Below are 21,387 nucleotides of genomic sequence, written 5' to 3'. Positions count from 1 at the left end.
TCTATTTCCAGGGATGTGGATCCTAAGGCAACTAAATTTCCTCAGTTGACCAATCTTCAATGGCCTTTGCTAACTGCAACCATGGTCTACCAAGAAGTAGAGCATACATTTGTTCATCCTCAGTCATATCCAGGATGACAAAGTTGGACAGGAATGCCACACCACCAATCTTCATGTTAACACCTTTGACTGCTCCCATAGGCTTCACTCTGCGTTGATCAGCCATACAGACTTGGAAATGGACGTCACTTCTCAACTTCAAACCTAGTTGTTGTAGAGTACCTTTTGGCATGATGTTGACGGTGGTACTACCATCCAAGAAGACGTCCTTCAGCTCCACCCCATTAATATCCATAATGAGCCGGGAACTTTTTCCACACATGAGGGCAGCATACACTGAGCAGTGATCTGGTGTCAGCCAATCGTGAACCGATCATGTCTCTGGTGCGGGCCTGCCCTAAATAGGTCCCTTTTCTCGACCCCCTGGCATGCGGTTTAGAGACAAGGAAAGAACAAAGCTCATGATAGACAATGCACGGAAACATAAGACATAGAGGGCACAATGCGAACCAAATGCATATCATAGAATGAAAATGGAACCACGTATACCAATCCACCTCAGAGATGGAGCAAAGATCTTTCATCTAAGATAGCAATACAACAGGCGAGCTTGTAGCTCCAGCCTCTCCCTCTCAAACCCCATACAATGATGAATGAATCCCCATCCCCTTCATCTCCCCTCTTCACCCTTGCCTTCCCTTGGCAGGAAATCTCCATCCTTCCTCCTATTGGCTGTCCCTCATCCTTAGCCATCCCACCGCGCCGTCTCTTCATGTCTTCTACAACAGCCAGCTTCTGCCAAGTTGGTGCATTGTAACTACTCCATGTGTGCCACCTGTACACCACCCTGTCTCTAGCAAGGAGCTTGACCGGCAGATGAGGCATATGGCCACCCTATCAGTCTAACAGCCAAAGAGGTGGACTGCGTGAAATGAAGACCCTTGACACATGGCCATGTTCTTGGGTGGACTGTGTGAAATGAAGACCCTTGATGCATGGCCATGTGCTTGGGGTGATAAGTGAACATGTCCTCCCCGTGAGTATGTCATCCATGTAACTATGTCATCCTCATGACCATGTCCATCGCCTGATCGAGATAACTAGGTGATCGTGTCCGCCGGTCCACTAGATGGGATGATCTCTATATCCTACAACATGGAGCTTTGCAATTTTTTCCCCTAAGGTGTACTTTTAGTAGCTCATTGCATCCTCACTCCATTCGCTCCTCATCCTAGCCAGCTTTTGGTACACTAATCTTGTGCTTGTTCTAGCTCAGTGTGCCAAGGCCAAAAGTAAGAATATAGTGCAAGTAAATTGAAACTTCAACACAATGCTAAATCAGGCCAACACGATCAACCATACATTTGTTTGTAAGTACTTCCTGTTGAAGCTGCAATATTTGGAAAGAGAAATCTTAAATTTTAGCATCACTGAAATTGGCCATAGTCAATATAAAATTGGCATTCAAATAAATTAATTGCTCGCAGATTTGTAGTACATTTTGAATGCTAAATTAATTTTTACCATAGAGGTAAGCTCAGTGCCATCTGTAAGCTCAGTGCCATCTGTAAGTAGCATGATTATTGTGGGATCTATGAAGCATGGATTTCTCCCTTGACCTGCACATCCAAATAAGTGCACACAGTTCACAACATGTAACACAACCAAATGTGATCTTTTATAAATAATAGAAAGCACTTGGCACCCGATTTCCATTTCACTATGATGGCACTGTCATTTTAAACAGAAATCCAAAGCCAACAATGTTTCGAGACTTCAAGCTGTGGACATATATCATTAGTTAATTATATAAACCTTCTCCATAGCAAAGTTCAAGTACTTTGGACATATTCTAGAACTCATCAGTATTTCAACATAGTGCTACACGTCACTTACCTATTTGCATACTTCTTCCAAGGTTATCAATCCAATTGTCTGAAAACCAACCAGCACTAACAATCGAATATCAAGGTTTTGTATACACCAAGTTTTCCACAAACATGCTGACCCCCTAATCCATCCAAGGCACAAACCGTCTTTCATCCGATTCCCTACGAATTGCTTGAGCAGTCAGATAAAATAAAGGAAAGATAGATATACAAAAAAATAAAATTAGAATCTTCACATTTGATGAAACATCTGTGTACATTTATGCTCTCTCCAATTTAGTGAGCGTCCTATGAATCCCTTGAAAAGTTCAGGAATTCAAACACTTTCAACTATCTATGACGTCACCTTATCCATTCTTCTATGGGATTGTTACAGTTAATGATGGCTGCCAGAATTCTTGGGATTGCTTTGGCTTTGCATGTCAGCAAACTGGGTGAAATAGATGGCAACCAGTAGTAGGCTTTGATGAGTCTTTTGTTTGACACTATCACTCTACTCTCAGGACAATGAAAGGAGAAAAGATTCAAAAATTAGGAAGTCGAAGCTGCATTGAGACTTTGGTTTTACTGTCTCATGCAGGGCACAAAGCAGAAACATGACACACAAAGCAGATACATAGAGTATCCGCAGAGTATACGATACTGGATCCATAATTGCTAGGGCCCCCCCATCTCTGAGTATATGGCTTGTTAATATGGCTTGTTAGAACAAGATGAGATACAAAGTGCTCACTGGTACAGCAAAGCAGATAACAATTCTTGTGCATATTACCTGCAGTCATTTGCTTGATTCCTCCACACCTGATGCCAATCTGCTTGCTAACTCACAGGAGTCCAGGTCAGTGCAATGCACGTACCATTTCTACATTTCAAATGATAGGGAACATGACACCTTATTTGTGCAGCATGCTTTTCTACTGCATTGGGAATGACTGAAAAAGGAAAATCCCCATGTAGAAAATATAAGACAACATTGGGTATGGTCAGATGGTGCTGCCTCTCAATTTAAATCAGCCCGTGGATTCTACTTCATCTCAAGGTTCAAATCCCTGACCGGTCTAGACATGATGTGGAATTTCTTTGGGTCTAGCTATGGCAAGGGTGAACATGATGGATGCGGATCTATTATTAAGCAAGCTCTATTTAAACACCAATTAGCATGCCCTCAAGAAAAAATATGAGTTGTCCTTGCACAATACTACTTGAGATAGATTCAAAACAACAAGGAGAAGTTTCCGGAAGAGAGTGGTAGAAAAGCTTCAAAACCGCAAAACAGTCCTGAAAAACGCCTCGAAAAGGGTGTCGAGCCTTGAAAAACACCTCAAAAAGTATGTCCACCCCTCCAGAAATAGGCGCCCAGCCTAGGAACGATTGCTGCATTTGAAAAACAGCAACAAAACAGGTTCAGCTTTCCGTTTTTGTCAAAAACGAGTCTAAAATGAGGTCGCCCAGACCAGAAGAAGCTCCTAAAGTGCTCAAAAAGAGGCGCCTAGCCTTGGACTTGCAGTAGGAGGTGGTGGCTGGTCCAAACCAGCTCGAAATCAGCAAAAATTACCTCCAAAAATTGGTCACCTGGGTCAGAACAGTGCTAGAACTTCTCTAGGAGTGGCGCCCAAGCAAGAGGACCTTGTAGGAGGTGCATGCCAGCGAAAACGAACTTTTTTGGCTAAGTTCTTCATGACAAAAGTGAAGTTTTTCGCGACAGAATCTAAGTAAGGGGCATGGGTGGTGCGGGGAGAGGTGTGGGAGCGAAGGGGAACCTACTCTGATACCAAATGTTGGAAATGACAGCGAGAGAACACGAGAGAATGGAGCTGAGGCAACCTGGAATGAAATTGCAGCAACCACAATGAACTACAAAGCTACGGTAGTCATAGAGATGACACCCTAGAATGAACTCAAACTAGGGTTAAAAGATGTGTGGTGACACTCTCACCCACAAACTCAACCTTTAACTGAGGTTAGGGGTAAAACCTTAATAAAGGGAAAATGTGCCTTGGCCACAGCCTTAGGAAATTTAAATATTTCAAACACCTTAATCATAAATTTGGGCATCTCCATCAAATACTTTTCCTCTCAACCACACCATTTTTTGGAGGTTTGAATGGAGCTTTAAATTGGCTCAACCACACCATTTTTTTGAAGTTTGAATGGAGCTTTAAATTAGCTTTCTCATCCAATGTGAGGGAAAAGACAAGTGATCCCTAGACCTTTTGTTACCATGTCTCCATCACTAAAGTAGGGCTAGCTTTTCAAATTTTAAAAAAAGATGAGTAAGATCACAACCAAAGCATAGTTGGGGCCTACTCTAGCACAAGCATATCCACTTGACATTTGCATTCAACAAAAATAAACAGTGAGTCACAATGCGGCGGCCATAGCAAGGGGAGGATGACGAGCTAATGAGATCGCAAGCGAGAGCTATGTGACCAAGAGTGCAAGAAGAGGCAAGAGTGTGGAAGCTACTACGCGGAGAAGATCAAGGAGTAAACAAATAACTGTGTTAGGGTATTGCATGCGTGGTGCCTAATCATAGCAAATTGTGTCCCACGAATTGCAGGAATTGTTGAAGGAACAGCCTCAACCCACACAAACATGAAATTGTGAACCTAGCAAGGGCCAAAAACGAAAAAGGAATATAGGGAGTTCAAATTGCATACTGGTAGTAACATTAGGAACTTGCCAAAAAAGAAAAGGGATATAGGGAGCGCTAATTGCATGGCGGTAGTAACATTAAGAACTTACCACACATGGCAGCTTTGCACATGCTAAGTGCTGAGTGCTCAATTCTTGCTTAGACTATATAGGCTTTTGGCGCTTGTTTTGTAGATCTATTTTTTGGATATAATAAATGTTCAAAGGTGGCTAGGCAGCCTAGCAAGGGAAGCCCGGCACAAAGCCTAAACCACAAGGTCATTATGGTGGTTTTGACCAAGGTTGGTTGCAGTTGGCTTGCCTGCCTATTACTAACCTATTATGACCCTTGCCGGGTTAACAATCGGCTTGACATCCAATAATAATGTCGCTAGAGTTGTCACAAGAGTGATGATTGATCGGCATGAATAAATATATACACAGCTGTAATGGCACAATGCTTTGAGTCTCACATGTGTGGTGGCCTAATATCGATGTTGAAGATGGAAAAGACTAGCGGCCATACAAATCCAATAGGATGGCACCTATGTCTCAAGGACAACTACTTAGGTTGACAAGATGCCGTCATAAAGACATGGTGTTTGACCTATGGATTTTGCAAGCATAGGCCTCATTCTATAGGTGTGCAAGGCTGATATTTTGCATGGTCAAATTGGGCAATGCAATGTTGCTTGCTCAATGTTTGATGTTGCTTGATGTTAGTCCCATATGCAATTAGTGGTTGTTTGTTGCTTGTGTTTAGAACTCATAGGCTTATGGTGCAATGCGCACTTTTGCCTTGATCCATTTTTGGGGATGAGTTACCAATGGGTGAATAGGTAGCCAAGAGGTGGGATCCTTGGCAAGAAAACCCACCTATTATGGTGGTTTTGGCAAAGTTGGCCGTGCTATGGACAAGTAGTTATCAGAAAAATACTTGCCTCCAAACAATAGAGTGAGAGCCCTAGACATCTGAAACAATGTTGCATAGATGAAGCAAGGTAAGTTGCAAAAATCCTCATGGTCCAGCAAACTCTAAAGTGCTTACTATCAACAATTCTAATTCATCTTACAGCATTCCAAGATTTTATGGACCTAATATATTTAAACAGACCCTTTTCCATTCTAAATTAAAACAAGATCCATTCAAAACAATCATATAATGAGGTAAAGAGAGGCCTTTCACCAAATTTGTCAATGTCTGTTGCAAGATGCTGCACATGAAGAAAGCTGAAAACATGTCGTAGAGAGACACCTATAGTTGTAAGATCTCGAGCTTTGATACCTTTAACAACATGCATAAAATTGATAAAAGGGTACTTGTCTAGCACCTGCCACCCATCACCAAAAAACATAGAATTAGATACAACCCAGGTTATCATAATCAGAGATGAAAAGCACAATTGAACTCCGACATTCCTCTAGACCCAATCAAAGATTAACACAAAATCCATGAGCCAAAGAAATTACAGGCCAAGCATCACAACAGCTTATTTAGCGTGCCCAAATCGTAGACCACAAGGAACGATGCCAACAAAGATCACGATCTCTAACTTCACGTCGAGTGCATCACCCTTTCACTGCGCTTCTTCTAAGCTATAGGCAAAATGCATCTCCTACACCTATTTTGCTGTTACTTCTTCAGTTATGCTTCATAGCTAGGTGCAAGTAGAATGAATTTCTTATGTTTGTAGATTGTCACACTGCTTTGATACCAATGTTGCATCTACTCAATCATAGAGGGATGTCTTTGCATTTTTCTCCCAACCACGAATTCTGTGAGCTCCCTTTAATTCCCTTCTTTATCCACTTTCCATGTGGAGCTCTCCTTCTAGAATCCTCCCCCTTGCTCAGCACTTGCCACTTGGCTTCCAGCTTTGGTGCCACATGTCCCACAAGGGACTCCTATCTTTTTGGCCCTCTCTAGGACTCCAAAGTTCTTGCTTCAGAAAGGAAACCCTGGCATCATTTCTTGTTGCAAACATACTCTCTAGTATCTCCCAAGCTGCCATAGATGTCTTGTATGACCGAATATGAGGTATAATGAACCTCTTGACAGAAAGAGAAATTACTGAAAGAGCTTGTGCTGTTACGCTCTAGCCGAGGTAGCATGACCTCGGAAGAATCAGTCGACATTTCCCTTAAAGGATCTATGTTTGTAATATATCTGTTTGCGCTTTTCATGTACATGATCGAGAGGGAATTAATGTCAAGGTCCTAGGTGAGGGTTGATAGCACCAGACTAGGTGGATCTAAGGCTAAGGGCCTAATGCAAGAAATGTGCCTAGGGGCAAAGGAAATTAAAGCTTCCCAAGTGGGGGGTGAAATGTTGCATTAGGAAGGCCCTATGATGATGACATGTGGCATCTAGATCCATTTAGGGAGATGGGGCTTGTTGGAGTTAGTGAGAGATGGAGAATGGACTATTCACGTATGTCTTTGATCTGATTTTCTCCGTCAGCTCTCACGCTTCAGCAAGATTGGCTGGGTGGAACAAATTTGGTGCTACTCTCGTGATCTGCTTGGAGTTAGAAAATTAGTGTTTGACATTTGGTATCAGAGCCAAACGCTAGGTGAGAGAGAGGATCTGGGTGACGGAACGTGAAGCGTATAGTTGCTCGTTGGTAGCGGACGAAAGACCAGAGCTTCAGGATGGGAGCATGGGATACGTGAAGTGCGTCGTGAGCTATGGAGAGAGTCGAAATTTTTAACGTGCAGCTGCTCACACAACATGCGACGACGAAGTGAAGATTTTCAAGCATTTCTTTTCCTTTTCAACGACCATGAGAAAGTCGTCGACATTTGCTCTCAGAATTTCTATCCCACCTTTGATGGGTCTTTGATTCAAGTCGGCCCTTCGTGATGTGCGGTTGCGCTTTGGTGTCTGTTGGTGTGGATCTACATCACTCGAACGGACTCGCATTTCTATATTAGCTCATCAATTCTTCCACCGGCTGACCTGACGAAACACAGAGAAAGGTGATCAGAGAGCTTCGCGTGACGCCAAACGGAGGAAGAGAGTTGGGCTCGTGACCTCCACGCGATGGGCTCATCTGAAGCGGTCGGGTACAAAGCCTACGTGGACTGTTCGTGGGTTTGGACGTGGTCATGGAATAGCCCGTGAGCAAGGTGTTGGCGCTGCCCTTCATTTCTAAAGATAGGGAACTAGTTGGTGAATTGGGACGAAACCAGAGAACAGGTTTCGATCAGAGAGCAAGCTTCGGGGACTCGAATTGCGTGGAGCTTCCAGGGAGCATCAATTTTTCCTTCATTACAAAATTTCAGTTTTTAGTGTGCAGCTTGTTATTTCTGTACAGCAAAGTTTACAGTTTACTATGCCTGTGCATATGCCTGGTGAGTCAGGAGTCCGGCTGACCCAGCAGGTGTCGCGCCCAGTAGCTCACACCTTATCTGGCAGGATTGCATTACTTGAGGATGCCTTGCAGCAGTTATTAGCGCAACAGTTACAGGCCAATGCAGGGCAATCTGAACCTAGAAGAGTGATACACAGTATGTCTGCCAAACCTTCTTGAGATGAGAAGGGAAAGGCTCCAATAAAACCGGAGCCTAGTGTCCATACAGTCGAGCCTAGGAAAGCTGAAGTACCTAATATTGCCAATTACAGGCCGGAAAAGTATTCTGGTCGAATGAATGACCGTAGTTCTGATGTCATTGAGACCTTGTTACACAAATGGGACGAGGCGTTCGCCATTTGTGAAATCAAGAATGATATCAAGAAGATCCGCGAGGCCACCCACATGTTTAGTGAGGCAGCGGATCGGTGGTGGATTAAACAACAAAAAGATGGTATAGCATCCACTACCTGGGAGGGGTTTAAAAGAGAATTCAGGAAACACTTCTTACCTCCTGACGAAGCATCCCGAGCTTGGGATCAGTATAGAAACCTTCGTCAGAGAAATTTGTCAGTGGCAGAATACACTGATAAGTTTCGAGAGAGTGTAATGAAGGTTGATGAACCCCTGCCTCAATCAATCCAAGTGAAAGATTTCATATTTGGATTGAATGATCGGATTAAAATGGAAGTTCGGGCTAAGTATGCGAACACGTTGGATGATGCAATAGCCATAGCCCTGAACTATGAAGATGCCAAGGGCAGCAGGCCAAGTGGGTTTGCACAGGTCGGAACCCAGTATGGGTACCAAAAGAAATCTGGGTTTAAGAAGAAATGGATTAGTAAAGGGAGTGGTTCTCAGCCGAGTGGTCAAGCCAAGCAGGCGAAACCAACTGAAACTCCTAAGTCAAGTACCACCATTGGAGTGAAGAGGAAAGTAACACCAATGGCAGCCCGGGCTTGGTTAAAGTCTCCCTTAAACCCAGAGCAAAGAGAAAAGGCGAGGAGAGAAGGCTTGTGTTTTGGTTGCCTTCAGCCTCATCAGTGGAAGGATTGTCCACGGAATAAGGATCATCGGATGGCTGAGATGGTAGTCTCAGAATGCGACGTGGAAATGGAGGGAAGTCCTAGAGCAGAAGAGATGTAGATTCAGCTAGCGGGATCTTCTCAGAGGTCAGTACCTTGTTTGTTATGTGTGTCTGTTGCTAAACTAGTAACGAGTGCACCTGATAACATCCTATCTAGGCCCGCAGCAACGGGGTATACAACCTTTAATGATACGGAGTTAATTAAGATGAAAGGGCAAGTGGCCAATCATGATGTCATTGTGTTGTTTGACTCCGCATCAACGCACAATGTGATTAACTCCAAGCTCATGAAGAGGCTGAAGTTAAAGACTAGCCCATCTGACTATGCCTATACAGTCAGGATGGCAGATGGAAGTTCAACTGAAGTATGGGACCAAAGGGTTACCCAGTTGGAACTTCGTATTTAGGACTATGCTGAGAAGCTTGATTTTGAAATAACTAAGCTTGCTCATGTAGATATAGCCCTGGGTATGGCGTGGCATTCTAGGAAGAATCCAGCCATTGATTGGAAAAAGCACGTATATCAATTCAAGGAGAATGATGTGCTTTATGTCTTGAGAGGTGAAAAAGATGTACCTTGTCAACGATTTTATCTGTCAACGATTTTATCTGCAGCCTGAATCTCTTTACCTACGTTAAAGCAATCACGGGCGATGGCTATAAGTTATTCCACCCAACCTGTTCTCATGGATCGTAGATCGTCAGATCTATACGTTATTTCATTCATACTTATCCATGAGACCCTCATTTCCCTAGATAGTTCTCCTTGCCAAATGTCATCATTATAGCCTCTCCACTTGGTGCACCATTTTTACCCCTCTCTTGGGGTACATTAAAACCCACTTGCCCCTAGGCATTATTACACATTTAGGTGCACCTAGGCCTTAGCACTCAGAACTACCTAGTCAATGCCATTCCACCCTCACCTAGGACCTTGGCAGTTACTTCTCTTGACCATTTCAATTACGCACATTAACTATTACAAAAGTTGGTCATCTAAGAGAAAATGCCCACCGATCTATCTGAGGTCATGCTATCTCGGCTAGAGCATAACATTCCTTCCCTCTTCAAGCATCAGCGTCCTCGATGATGAAATCTGGGAACACTCTCCGTAACTGGTATACGGATTCCCAGGTAGCTTCCGATAGAGGCTGACCATGCCATGCAACCAACACCGTGGGTATCTTCCGATTTCGTATTTGCATTGTTCCTCGGTCTAGGATTCTTGTTGGCTTGCGCCTTGCAATATCCTCTATCTCCTGAAACAAAACCACACCTTCGATTAGTGAGTCACCTGTATGCAAAAATTTCTTTAAGCGCGAAACATGAAAAACCGGGTACACCTTACACCCCTGTGGCAATTCTAATTTATAGGCTACACTGCCTATTCTTTTTAGAATTAACCACGGCCCACAGTATCGAGGTGATAACTTAGCACACTCTCCTAAAGTCAACGACTTCGAGTGCGAAGGAACTCTGAGAAAAACTTTTTCTCCTTCTTTAAATACTCTTATAGACCGATTTTCATCCGCATATACCTTGGCTCGATCCATAGCCTGGCGGATATTAGCTCTCGCAAGTGCTAGCATCTCCCGCATCTGAACTACAAAGTTCGCGGCACTAGGCACTTTCTGAGGTACTCCAACTATAGTTGGATTGGCTGGTCTATAACCATAGTTCAGCTCAAACGGACAGAACCCGGTAGAGGAATGTTTCCTATCATTGTAGGCAAACTCCAACAATGGCAACCACTTGTCCCATGTATGTTGTCTCAATGACACATATGCTCTCAGCATATTCTCTAAAGTCTAGTTGACTCTCTCCGTCTGACCATCCGTCTCAGGATGATCCTCCCCACTACTCATTCCCAACTCAGTCCTTAGTGTGTCAAATACCGCTGTCCAAAAATGACCGGTAAATCTAAAATCTCTGTCTGACACTATGGATCTAGGCAATCCATGCAGACGAAATATATGTCTAATGAACAAATCTGCCACTTGCGGGGCACTAATAGATTCCCTAGAATGAAGTGAGCCATCTTGGTTAGACGATCAACCACCACAAGGATAGAATTATACCCTCCTTGTGTTGCAGGTAGCCCTACAATAAAGTCCATGGAAATGCTCTCCCACTTACTTAGTGGTATTTCCAAGGGCTGTAAAAGTCCGGGTGGCTTCACCCGCTCAGCCTTACTCACCCGGGTTTTAACACATGAGCTTTAGGCCATAAGCTCTAGACAAACTCGTCCACCTTTTGAGTTTCTCTGATCTCGGTCATTAGAGCACTCTCTAATACCGTGAAACTCAGGTTGTGCATAATGCGAGACAACGCATCAGCCACCTTATTATCTTTTCCTCTTCGGTACCGAATCGTTAGATTAAACTCCTGCATGAGCTCTGCCCACCTAGCTTGGCAGCCCCTCAAGTCAGGTTGTTTACAAAAATGTTTCAGAGCATCATGATCCACATCCACATAAAACTCTGAACCATACAAATAATGCCTCCATGTTTTCAAAGCATGGATAACAGCATACAACTCCAATTCATGAGTTGGCCAATTCCTTTGAGAGGGAGAAAGCTTCTTGCTTTCAAAGGCTACTGGCCTTCCCTCTTGAAGGAGGACTGCTCCTACCGCAATGCCACTTGCATCGGTTTCTAGGAACAACGGTTTCTGGGGATCAACTATTTTTAACACCGGTCCTGAGACCACAGCTTGTTTTATGGTGTTAAAACTTTCTTGTTGATTCTGTCCCCAAATAAAACGTACTTTATCTGAGGTCAGATCAGTCAATGGCGATACTATTCCGGAATATCCTTTGATATGCCTTCTATAAAACTGGACAAATCCCAAGAATGATCGCAACGCGGTCAGACTCTGAGGGATTGGCCAAGTTAGTATCGCAGCTACTTTCTTCGGATCCATTTCTACGGGGAGGTGACCTTTCCAACAACGGAGGCATCTCTTCAAGGCAATGGACGTATTGTGATGGAAGAACCACGGTGAATGGTCTTCAATGGCATCTCTCTCAAGGCGATAGAGGCATCTCTCTCAAGCATCCCTCTTAAGGCAACGGATGTGCTGTTATGGACAGGTTGTGACATATAGCTCTATCTTTTGTCTTGAGTGACGAACGTGCTGTGTGACAAAGGGTTGTGAAGGACAATTCAAAAATATCATATCCTCTCTTTTGAATGGCAGGCATGCTGTAACACGCAGCTTGAAAAGTTTGAGCAACGGATGTGCTAAGACAAACAATTCAAGGCAATAAAGGTCTCTTCAATGAGCAATCCAAAATTTCCACAACCAGCAGAACACGACGAATGCGCACAAGTAACACAAGGAGAACATGCAGCAAATGCAAGAATATTGAATAGGAGCTCTCCCTCAAGCAAACAGTTGTTTCACGCTCTCAAGTGCAAGAAGAAAAACATGACATCAACAGAATTCCATCGACGGAAGTTTGCAAAATTTCATTGATAGAAGTTTTGACGTTGATCTCTTTAACGGATTTCTGTCAACGTTAGTAAACAGAAATCTGAAAACACTGATTCAAAATTTCCTCCCACCTAGAAGTGGCAAGCTCATAATGAGCGAGTCCCCCCCACCCTCTCTCTCTAAAAACAAACCAAGGCAACCTGTCTTGGAGAACAGCACAATGGCATCATCGGCACGAACCCTAAATATTCAAGCCTAACCATACACAGGATAGTTTTCTTTTTATTCACATAAAGACTGGCTTTCCTCAAAGTACTGAACACTATCCTCAAGTGTTCACGATGCTCAGTAAGACTTTTAGTGAATATCAGGATATCGTCAATAAAATGTACTACGAACTTTCTGATATACGGACGTAGTAAATCGTTCATAAGCATGACGAAGGTCGCTGGAGCATTGGTAAGTCCGAAGGGCATTACCAAAAACTCATAATGACCAAACCTGCTCCTAAAAGCGGTTTTATGCACATCCTCGGCTCTAATCCGGATCTGATGGTAGCCACACTTAAGATCTATCTTACTGAAAACCACGGCTCCGTGTAATGCATCTAGCAAATCATCAATCCGAGCCATCGGATACCTGTGCTTAACAGTGATATTATTCAATGCTCTGTAATCTATACAGAGGCTAAACGTATCATCCTTTTTCTTCTTTAATATCACTGGCGAAGCATAAGGTGAGAAACTTGGTTGAATCTGCCCCAACTTGAGGTATTCTTCCAGTTGTCTACGCACCTCCGCCTCTTCAGAAAAACTCATTCTATAGGAAGGTCTATTTGCAAGTTCTGCCCCCGGGATCAGTTCAATCTTATGTTGAACTTTCCGCTATGGAGGTAACCCATAAGGTAGTTCATCCCTAAAACATTTAGAGAACTCCTCTGTTATAAGATTAGCCAGCTTGGCCATCTCACCACTTTGCGTAACATCAATGCTAGCCGAAGAATCATCAACTGGCTCTACCGATGCTGTGCAAAGGAATAAAAACTCTACTTGAGCCTTTCTGATTTCCATCACGGAAACCAACGGTCCCTGAGGTATACCTTTCTCACCTCGCAAGACATAAAGCACATCATTCATCTTGAATTGATATACGTGCTTTTTCCAATCAATGGCTGGATTCTTCTTAGAATGCCACGCCATACCCAGGGCTATATCTGCATGAGCAAGCTTGGTCATTTCAAAATCAAGCTTCTCAGCATAAACCTGAATCCGAAGTTCCAACTGGGTAACCCTTTGGTCCCATACTTCAGTTGAACTTCCATCTGCCATCTTGACTGTATACGCATAGTCAGATGGACTTGTCTTTAATTTCAGCCTCTTCACGAGCTTGGAGTTAATCACATTGTGAGTTGACACCGAGTCAAACAACACAATGACATCATGACTGGCCACTTGCCCTTTCATTTTAATTAACTCCGTATCATTGAAGGCTATATACCCCGTTGCTGCGGGCTTAGATAGGATGTTATCAGGTGCACTCGTCACTAACTTAGCAACAGATACACATAACAAACAAGGTACTAACCTCTGAGAAGGTCCCGCCAGTTGCATCTGCATATGTTCCGCATTGGGACTCTCCTGCATTTCTACGTCGCATTCAGATATTATCATATTAGCTGTGTGACGGTCTTTATTCAATGGACAATCCTTCCACTGATGTCGCTGAAGGCAGCCGAAGCACAATCCTTCTTTCCTAGCTTTCTCTTTTTGTTCAGGGGTCAACGAGGACTTTGACCAAGCCCGGGCTGTCATTGGAGTTATTTTCCTTTTCACCCCAACGGTGGTACTTGTTTTTACTGGTCCCTCAACCGGCTTCACCTGCTTGGTTTGGCCACTTGGCTGCGAGACACTTGTCTTTGAAACCCATTTCCTCGGAAATCCCCCTTTTTTCGGGTACTCATACTGAGTCCTTGCCTGCACAAATCCACCAGATCTGCCTCTGGCGTCCTCATAGTTCAGGGCTACTGCAATAGATTCATCTAATGTAGTGACATACTTAGCCCGAACTTCCATTTTGATTTTGTCGTTCAGTCCATAGATATAGTCTTTTAACTGAACTGACATAGGGAGAGGGTCTGTTATTTTCATGACACATTCCCTGAATTTGTTAGTGTACCATAGGGAGAGGGTCTGTTATTTTCATGACACATTCCCTGAATTTGTCAGTGTACTCTGCCACTGACAGACTCCTCTGACGAAGATTTCTATAAGCATCCCAAGCTCGGGATTCTTCATCAGGTGGGAGAAAGTGTTTCTTGAATTCAGCTTTAAACCCTTCCCAGGTGGTTGGAGCAACTTGATCCTTCTGTTGCTTTATCCACCATCTGTCCGCTGCCTCAATAAACAGGTGTGTGGCCTCACGGATTTTCTTTAGATCGGATCTAATTTCACAAATGGCGAAGGCTTCTTCCCACTTGTGTAACCAAACCTCGATCACATCAGAGCTGCGCTCGGTCATCCGACCAGCGTACTTCTCCGGTCTATAATTAGCGATATTAGGCACTTTGACCCTTGCGCGCTCTAAGGAATGTATACTGGGCTCTGGCTCTGCAAGAGCTTTGCCCTTATCAATTCTAGACGGTCTAGCCGACAAGGCTTGCACCATCTCCCTGCTGATCTCATTTTGACCAGCATTCACTTGAAGCTGCTGGTTCATAATCTGCTGTAAAGCATCCTCTAATATCGAAATCCTACCAATCAAAGTAGGTGTTGCATGATGTGACCTCTGTTGTGTAGACTGCACTCTAGACTCACTAGGATTTACCCTAGAATCTTGTCCTTCTGCCTCCATAGTTTCAAAAGGGAAAATAGTTTTTTTTTTTTTTTGGTTGGATTTTACCTTTTTTTTTTAATACAGAAAAGATAAACGACAATCCCTACTGTATAGAACGAATCAACTGCAACTCAGAAAATTTTTTTTTTTTTAATGAAAGAGGAAAAATTGCTCCCTGGAATCTCCACGCAATTCGAGTTCATACGCTCCTGACTTTCGCGGTTATGGTCTCACTGAGAATAGCGATTCCAGTAAAATCACGTTTGAAGGTCGCGGCGTCCATCCTGCTCTCTGCGCAGATGACGATATAGACGTCGACTTAAACTGCTCATTGCTCAGGCGCTCGTCTCTACTCCACGCTCGTGCTTCCACGACCCATCTCTGCTTGCCCACAACCAGCCAACCGCCTTACAAAGGCTAGGCCTTGTGGCCACAACGCCAACTATAGACGCTATAGTCACCAAGGCTGAAGCCTTGCAACCAGCCCATACTCCAGGAGCGGAACAGACAGATTCATTGTGCGACGGCCAGTAGCCCTCGGGTCTTCACAAAGTTCTTGCTCGAGGCGATCCAATCTGAGCACCTCACCCAACTCAGTAGACACCCCACCAACACAGTCGAGAACGCCGTCAATTAGGCATCACCAGCATCTCCGTCGATCTCTTCTCCCAGGCCATCGCGCAACGCCTCACGGTGATCAGCGCGTCGCCTACACCAGTCGTCGTAGCAGAACACCAACCAAAATTGACCGTCCACCTTCCCTTCACAGGTTTCGTCGTAGATCATGAATCCCCTTTCATCCTCTAACCATGCTCTGATACCAAATGTCAACAATTTTATCTGTCAACGATTTTATCTGGAGCGGCTGCTCCAACTACTTGTGCTGCTTTTGCACCTCTACCCCTACCTCCAGCTGTAGGAGTGACAGGTGTAGTCGCTGTACCTGGTCTTGCTTCATCTCCACTAACATAATCCCAAAGATGTCTGCCAACCAAGATATTGCGAACCATGAAACTCCACAAGGAGTAGTTGGTGCCATCTAATTTATCCTCCTGTGTGAGAACTCTGAACACCTCATTGGAGTTATTCTGAGCCATTTTCACTAGAAAATCTCAAAAAATACAGCAAACTGACCAAGTAAAATTCCTTCCTGGGATGTAAAATGCACAAGTAAAATCTGCCTACAGTGACAAATACTGTCACAGCCTATCAAAGGCTCAGAATGCACTTCAATTATCCTGCAAATGCTCTCCAATGTCACTCAAAATTGCCTGCAACAGTCCCAAAATGCTTGTACACTGCCAAATTGTATCAGAATGCCAAAAGCCTCAATTTCTTCAGGGAAATTGCATCCAAAAGAGGGCAAATTGCCTGAAAGCCCCAAAAATGCAAGAAATTGCAGTGTAAAGCAAAAAGCCCCAAATTTTTGCAAGAAATTGCAACTCAAAAAGGGGCAAATTGTCTGAAAGCCCCAATTTGCAACTTATCTGCAAAAGAACTAAATTCTACTGCCAATGTGTCCAAATGAGCACACCCACAATCTGAAAATGCACCTGCTTGAATCCTCAGCCAAACAATGGCTCAAAATGCACCAAAGTAAAATATCTGCAAAAAATTTCCCAAATGCTCGAATGTGACTCAAACTGAGTCCAAAAAACTTGCAAAGTTCCCGAATTGCTCTTCCACTGCAAAATTGCAATCCAATTGCAAAAGCCTCAAATTCTCTACAAAAATTGCAAGCAAAACCAAAAAGCCCCAAATTTTGGAGCAGATTTTACACACCGATTGCAATGTCTGCAAAAGAATTCAGAAACCCCAAATTCTCTACAAAAAGAACCTCCTGCAAAGAAAAATGATCCTGCAAGCAAAAACTGTACGGAGGATCTGCAAATGAACCAGATTGTACTTCTATTTGGAATGTCCTGCGCAGGTACAAAGAGTACAAGAACTTGCGCATGTGAGTGGGTCGCTGCAGGTACACAAAGCATAAGTGCTGGTACAAACCTTGCACGTGTGACAGCTGCTGGTACCAAAAAAGATAACAGGTATGTATGGAAGTTACAGGTGCTAGCAATGCCATAGAGTTGTACCATTGCTCCAATGAAGCTGCGCACACGTACGACAAAACAACGAGAGCTGTGTACGGATTCCCACGCATAGGTACCACTTGTGTACGGACAGCTGACAGGACACGTACGGTCAACCGTACGATTGTACAGACAGATTTGGGTAGTCTACCGGCAAGCTCTTGCTGGCGACGCACATGTGAGTACGGACAGCATACAGGAGAGGCTTGCAGGCAGCAACATGCACCTTCGAAAGTACAGTATAGATGGCCGTACCAATGAGCAGCAGCAACAGGATCAAAAGAACAATGCACAGCAAGAGCTGGAGCAGAAGTTGTTCAGATGCAGTGGGAGCTGAGGAAGCAGGTCTAGAAGTTGATCTTGCTTTGATACCAAATGATAGAAATGGGGCAGGAAGCAAGAGAGAGAGTGAAGAACGTCGAATATGCAATAGAATGCAGTGTAGCAATACAAAAGGGGGGATAAGGTTTTGTCTAAGTGACAAACCTTATCCTTCACTAACCATAGTTAATGAACTAACTGTCGTTAGGGGGGGAAACCTCTAAAGGAGGGAAAAGTGCTGCTAACCCACTTATTGACTTTACATTGGTCACTGCCTAGAATTTATCAATAATTCTAACACACACTTTGTGCAAAAGCCTCTCAATTCAGGAACAGCCCAAACAAGTGGCCACACACCTACTATGCTAACTCTCTAGCCTCAACTTTTCAAACTTGCCTACTCCTCATAACAGGGGTGAACAATGGATAGATAGACCAAGTCGAGGGGACTCCTATTTCCAAACTTTGTACAAAGGAAGCGGTGTCTCAAGCTTGAATGTTGCAAGAGGCCATTGTACAACAAAACACTTTCAGTTCCAAAAATTTGGCCATTTGCAAGCTCCTCCGAACAATTTCCAAGCCACCAAAATGGTAAGTTAGGGCGTGATGTTGCACAGGGCCAATGTTTCCAACACGCAAGAAACATCATATTACTTGGAAGCCCCCTTGGATGGATCTGCCTTGGAAGCCCATACGCGAGATGAAGTAGCCAAGTATCACCTGGCCAAAACTTCAACCCTGCATGTAAGGCAACATCATGAAAAGACATTGTGCCAAGCCAATCCTTCCATCTCATGCACATCGTCAACTGGCCAACTATCCCATACCTAAGTGACCAAGTCGCTCTCCTGGCCGAAACTCCCAATATGCTAGCAACAATATATGCCCTGACCGCTTGATCTTTCCACCTGCCACTATCATCTCCGGTGGCTTAGGGCAAGTAGCCTAAGTGACACCGATGTAAAAACGTTGAATCAATTTTGAGACTCAGCTTGGACCCTTCCATTAACACACCGCTTCCATTCTTCCCATGCTAACTTTTGGTTTTTGCTCTTTGCCCAAGTTAGTGTGTGTCGTTGTTGGCTTGTACGTTTCTTTGTTTTTTTGAATATCCGCATCCATTCTCATCCTAGCCCTCGAATCTTCATCCTTATCTTCTCTGCACAAGTCTTTGCATTTCTTCATGGCTTCTTCTCATCATGTCCCCATTCTAGCCTTTCACTCTGCACTACACTGTATCTCGGTCCTCTTAGCTTGCACATCCGTTTATCTTCGCATCCTTCACCTATTCTAACCTTCCTTCCTTTGTCTTCATCCCTCTTGTGTTCAATCTATTCACCTCTTGGTTCACTTGGCCTACACCCTATCGTATTCATCCATACCTTCTTTCCACTTCTTTGCCTTTGCCTAGTGTGAATCATCTCTTCTTTATCCACAGCTTCACCTTCGAACCTTTCCCTCTAATTACTTGTCTTCATCCAACATGCCGTTCTGCTTTGCCTATCCTTGGTCGTCTCTATTACAGTACCGCATCTCATAGTGAGACAGCGCTTCAATGTGGGTGTGCCCGCCTAGAAAGGATAGGATTCCTTACCCAGCCCCCTTGGCTGTGCATTGTACGCTAGATATATCAGCTGCTATTGCCTCTATTTGTGTCTTTCTCTCTCTCTTCTCATGCTTCCACACATGCACCACCCTCACATAGTATCATTCGCCATGGGTGATGAAGGACCAAGAGAGGGCTGAGCTGACGCACTTGTAAGGGCATTGCCACATAGAAGACACCTCAAGGGAGCTGCTCATTCACTGCTGCTGCGAGTTTTGCTGCTCAAACAAAGGACAATCTGAGGCGGCTGTTTAGGTGCATGCTGCCCAGGCCGTGGACAGCACATAGGGATCGACAAGCAGTCCTTGAGGCGGCCTGCCTGTTCATGGGTGTTTGAGGCAGCAACAGAACCGGTGTCTTGAAGCAGCTAGCACACGGCATGGACAGGAGAAGGGGTCGGCAGCAAGGTGGCGCGGGGTATTGTTTTGAACCATATCCCAACCACCCTTTCTGCCTCACTCATGGATGAAACAATCGCTTGTGTCTTGTCCAAGATCCTATAGATACAGGTGAGCTGTTTTTTGTTGCCAGGATCCGCTGCAGGGTGTGAAGGTTTGGAATAGCTTCCTGGGACCCTTGTAAGGAGGACAAGCTCTAACAGCACGAACTAATGCCCATTGGAAGCTCAACATGAAGATATGGTTCAATCATAAGCGTTTGTGGGAGCTTGTTCAGGGCTATGAACGGAAGCCTGAGCCTCCCAAGAGCTCTATCAACTGGGATACTAACCGAGAGGATGAGCTTCAGGAGGAGCTCAAGGGTTGGGAGGATCACGACTCAAAGGCACATTCAGCCTTCGTCACGACAATCACAAAGGAGGTTTCTTCAGCTATCCAGACCCTGAGAGTGCATCTAGGGGTATGGTCTAAGCTAGAGGATCTCTATGTCACGGATTCGGTGATGCATGCTATAACTTTGCAGGGAAAACTATACAATCTGGAGTTCCGAAAGGGAGCTCCATGCACCCATTCCTGATGCAGGAAAAAGTTCTCCCTGATCAGTTGTTGCAAGCGATGGCTGCCCTCAAGACCAATCAGTTGGCACACTCATTCTCACCAAGCTTCCTCCAAATTACGACATGGTTGCCCAATCGTTGAGGTGCCAAGTCACCATGAGTCATCTAGACTTTGATGATCTATGTTCCCTTCTTCTCAAGGAGGAATCGGTTCTAGTCTCCCAAGGGAAGCTCAGGATCACTCCAGGTGGCACTCCAAGGGGAGGTGAACCTAAGGACTAGGACTCAGAGTCATACTCTTCTTCCCAAGCTGGTGGTTCAAAGGCAATTGTTGCCAAGAATCTCCAGATTACCCCAGCCTTCTAGCACTAGTCCCGAGTTCCACCACGGGTCATAGCCAAAGAGGGCATGTGGGAGGGACTGTGGGCTAATAATGGCCCCAATCATTTGAAGGTTTGGTAGGCAAAGTAGGTCAGCAAAGATATGGCCACATGAATTCGGAGTTCATTGCTTGACGTCGCAAAGAATATGAACACGGTATATACCGGTGTTCGTTGTTTGAGGTTCTTGTTTGTGATGTGTTCACTAGAGGATATAAGTCATCATGTGTTCCACATATCATTATACCCCATTGGGAATTCACAGGTGAGGACATCTCATTTACTATTCGAGGTGGCATTATGGTTCAAGAATCCAAGCTATTTGGTGCTCTCTCTGAGGTGAATCCAGTAGGCGCACTGCTAGAGGGTCCATGGTTGTATCTTCATCGGCTTACTTCTTCAGAATATTGTGCTCACCATAAGCTACATAGAGGGTATTCGAGTATGATGTCTCATAGTGAGAGAGAGCTTCTATGTGAGTGTACCCACCCGGACAGGATTGGATTAGGTATGCTTGGATAGGCTAGTTTAGGTTGTAGTTAAGGTTGGGTTGGATGCCCAAACTGGGCCCCAACTAGGTCAGGTCAACCGACTTGTTTGGTCGGGGCAACCCAACCCTAATCCGGACCCACAAGGTCGGGTCAGCCGACTGGCCTGGTCACATCAACTGACTTGGATGATCGGTTCATTGGCCAGTCCACCAGTCCTGGCTGGGGGCCTATAAAAGCCCCCTTCCACTCTCCACTCA

At 44.5% G+C, this 21,387-nt stretch overlaps 1 protein-coding gene across 3 annotated transcripts in view; it reads right to left on the bottom strand.

Annotated features, from left to right (window-relative positions):
* The window catches only part of LOC147892438 (uncharacterized), a 257,358-nt gene that overhangs the window by 212,039 nt on the left and 23,932 nt on the right, over nt 1-21,387 (bottom strand). The window contains exons 4-6 of one of the 3 annotated variants that reach the window (XM_087387226.1): nt 5,770-5,914; nt 1,957-1,995; nt 1,585-1,679 (exon numbers count right to left, since the gene is read on the bottom strand). In XM_087387226.1, the coding sequence (XP_087243352.1) occupies nt 1,585-1,679; nt 1,957-1,995; nt 5,770-5,914 (279 nt within the window). Of the gene's footprint in view, nt 1-1,584; nt 1,680-1,956; nt 1,996-5,769; nt 5,915-21,387 lie in introns of those variants that run through there. The other 2 variants (XM_087387228.1, XM_087387229.1) reach the window with 2 other exon arrangements.

Source organism: Dipteris shenzhenensis, chromosome 16, assembly GCF_047967505.1.
Source record: "Dipteris shenzhenensis isolate YYH24624 ecotype China chromosome 16, Dip_SZ_1.0, whole genome shotgun sequence".
In the NCBI taxonomy this organism is placed as follows: Eukaryota; Viridiplantae; Streptophyta; class Polypodiopsida; order Gleicheniales; family Dipteridaceae; genus Dipteris; species Dipteris shenzhenensis.
Note: the sequence above shows the minus strand (reverse complement) of the source record. Positions and strands in the feature narration are given on the sequence as shown.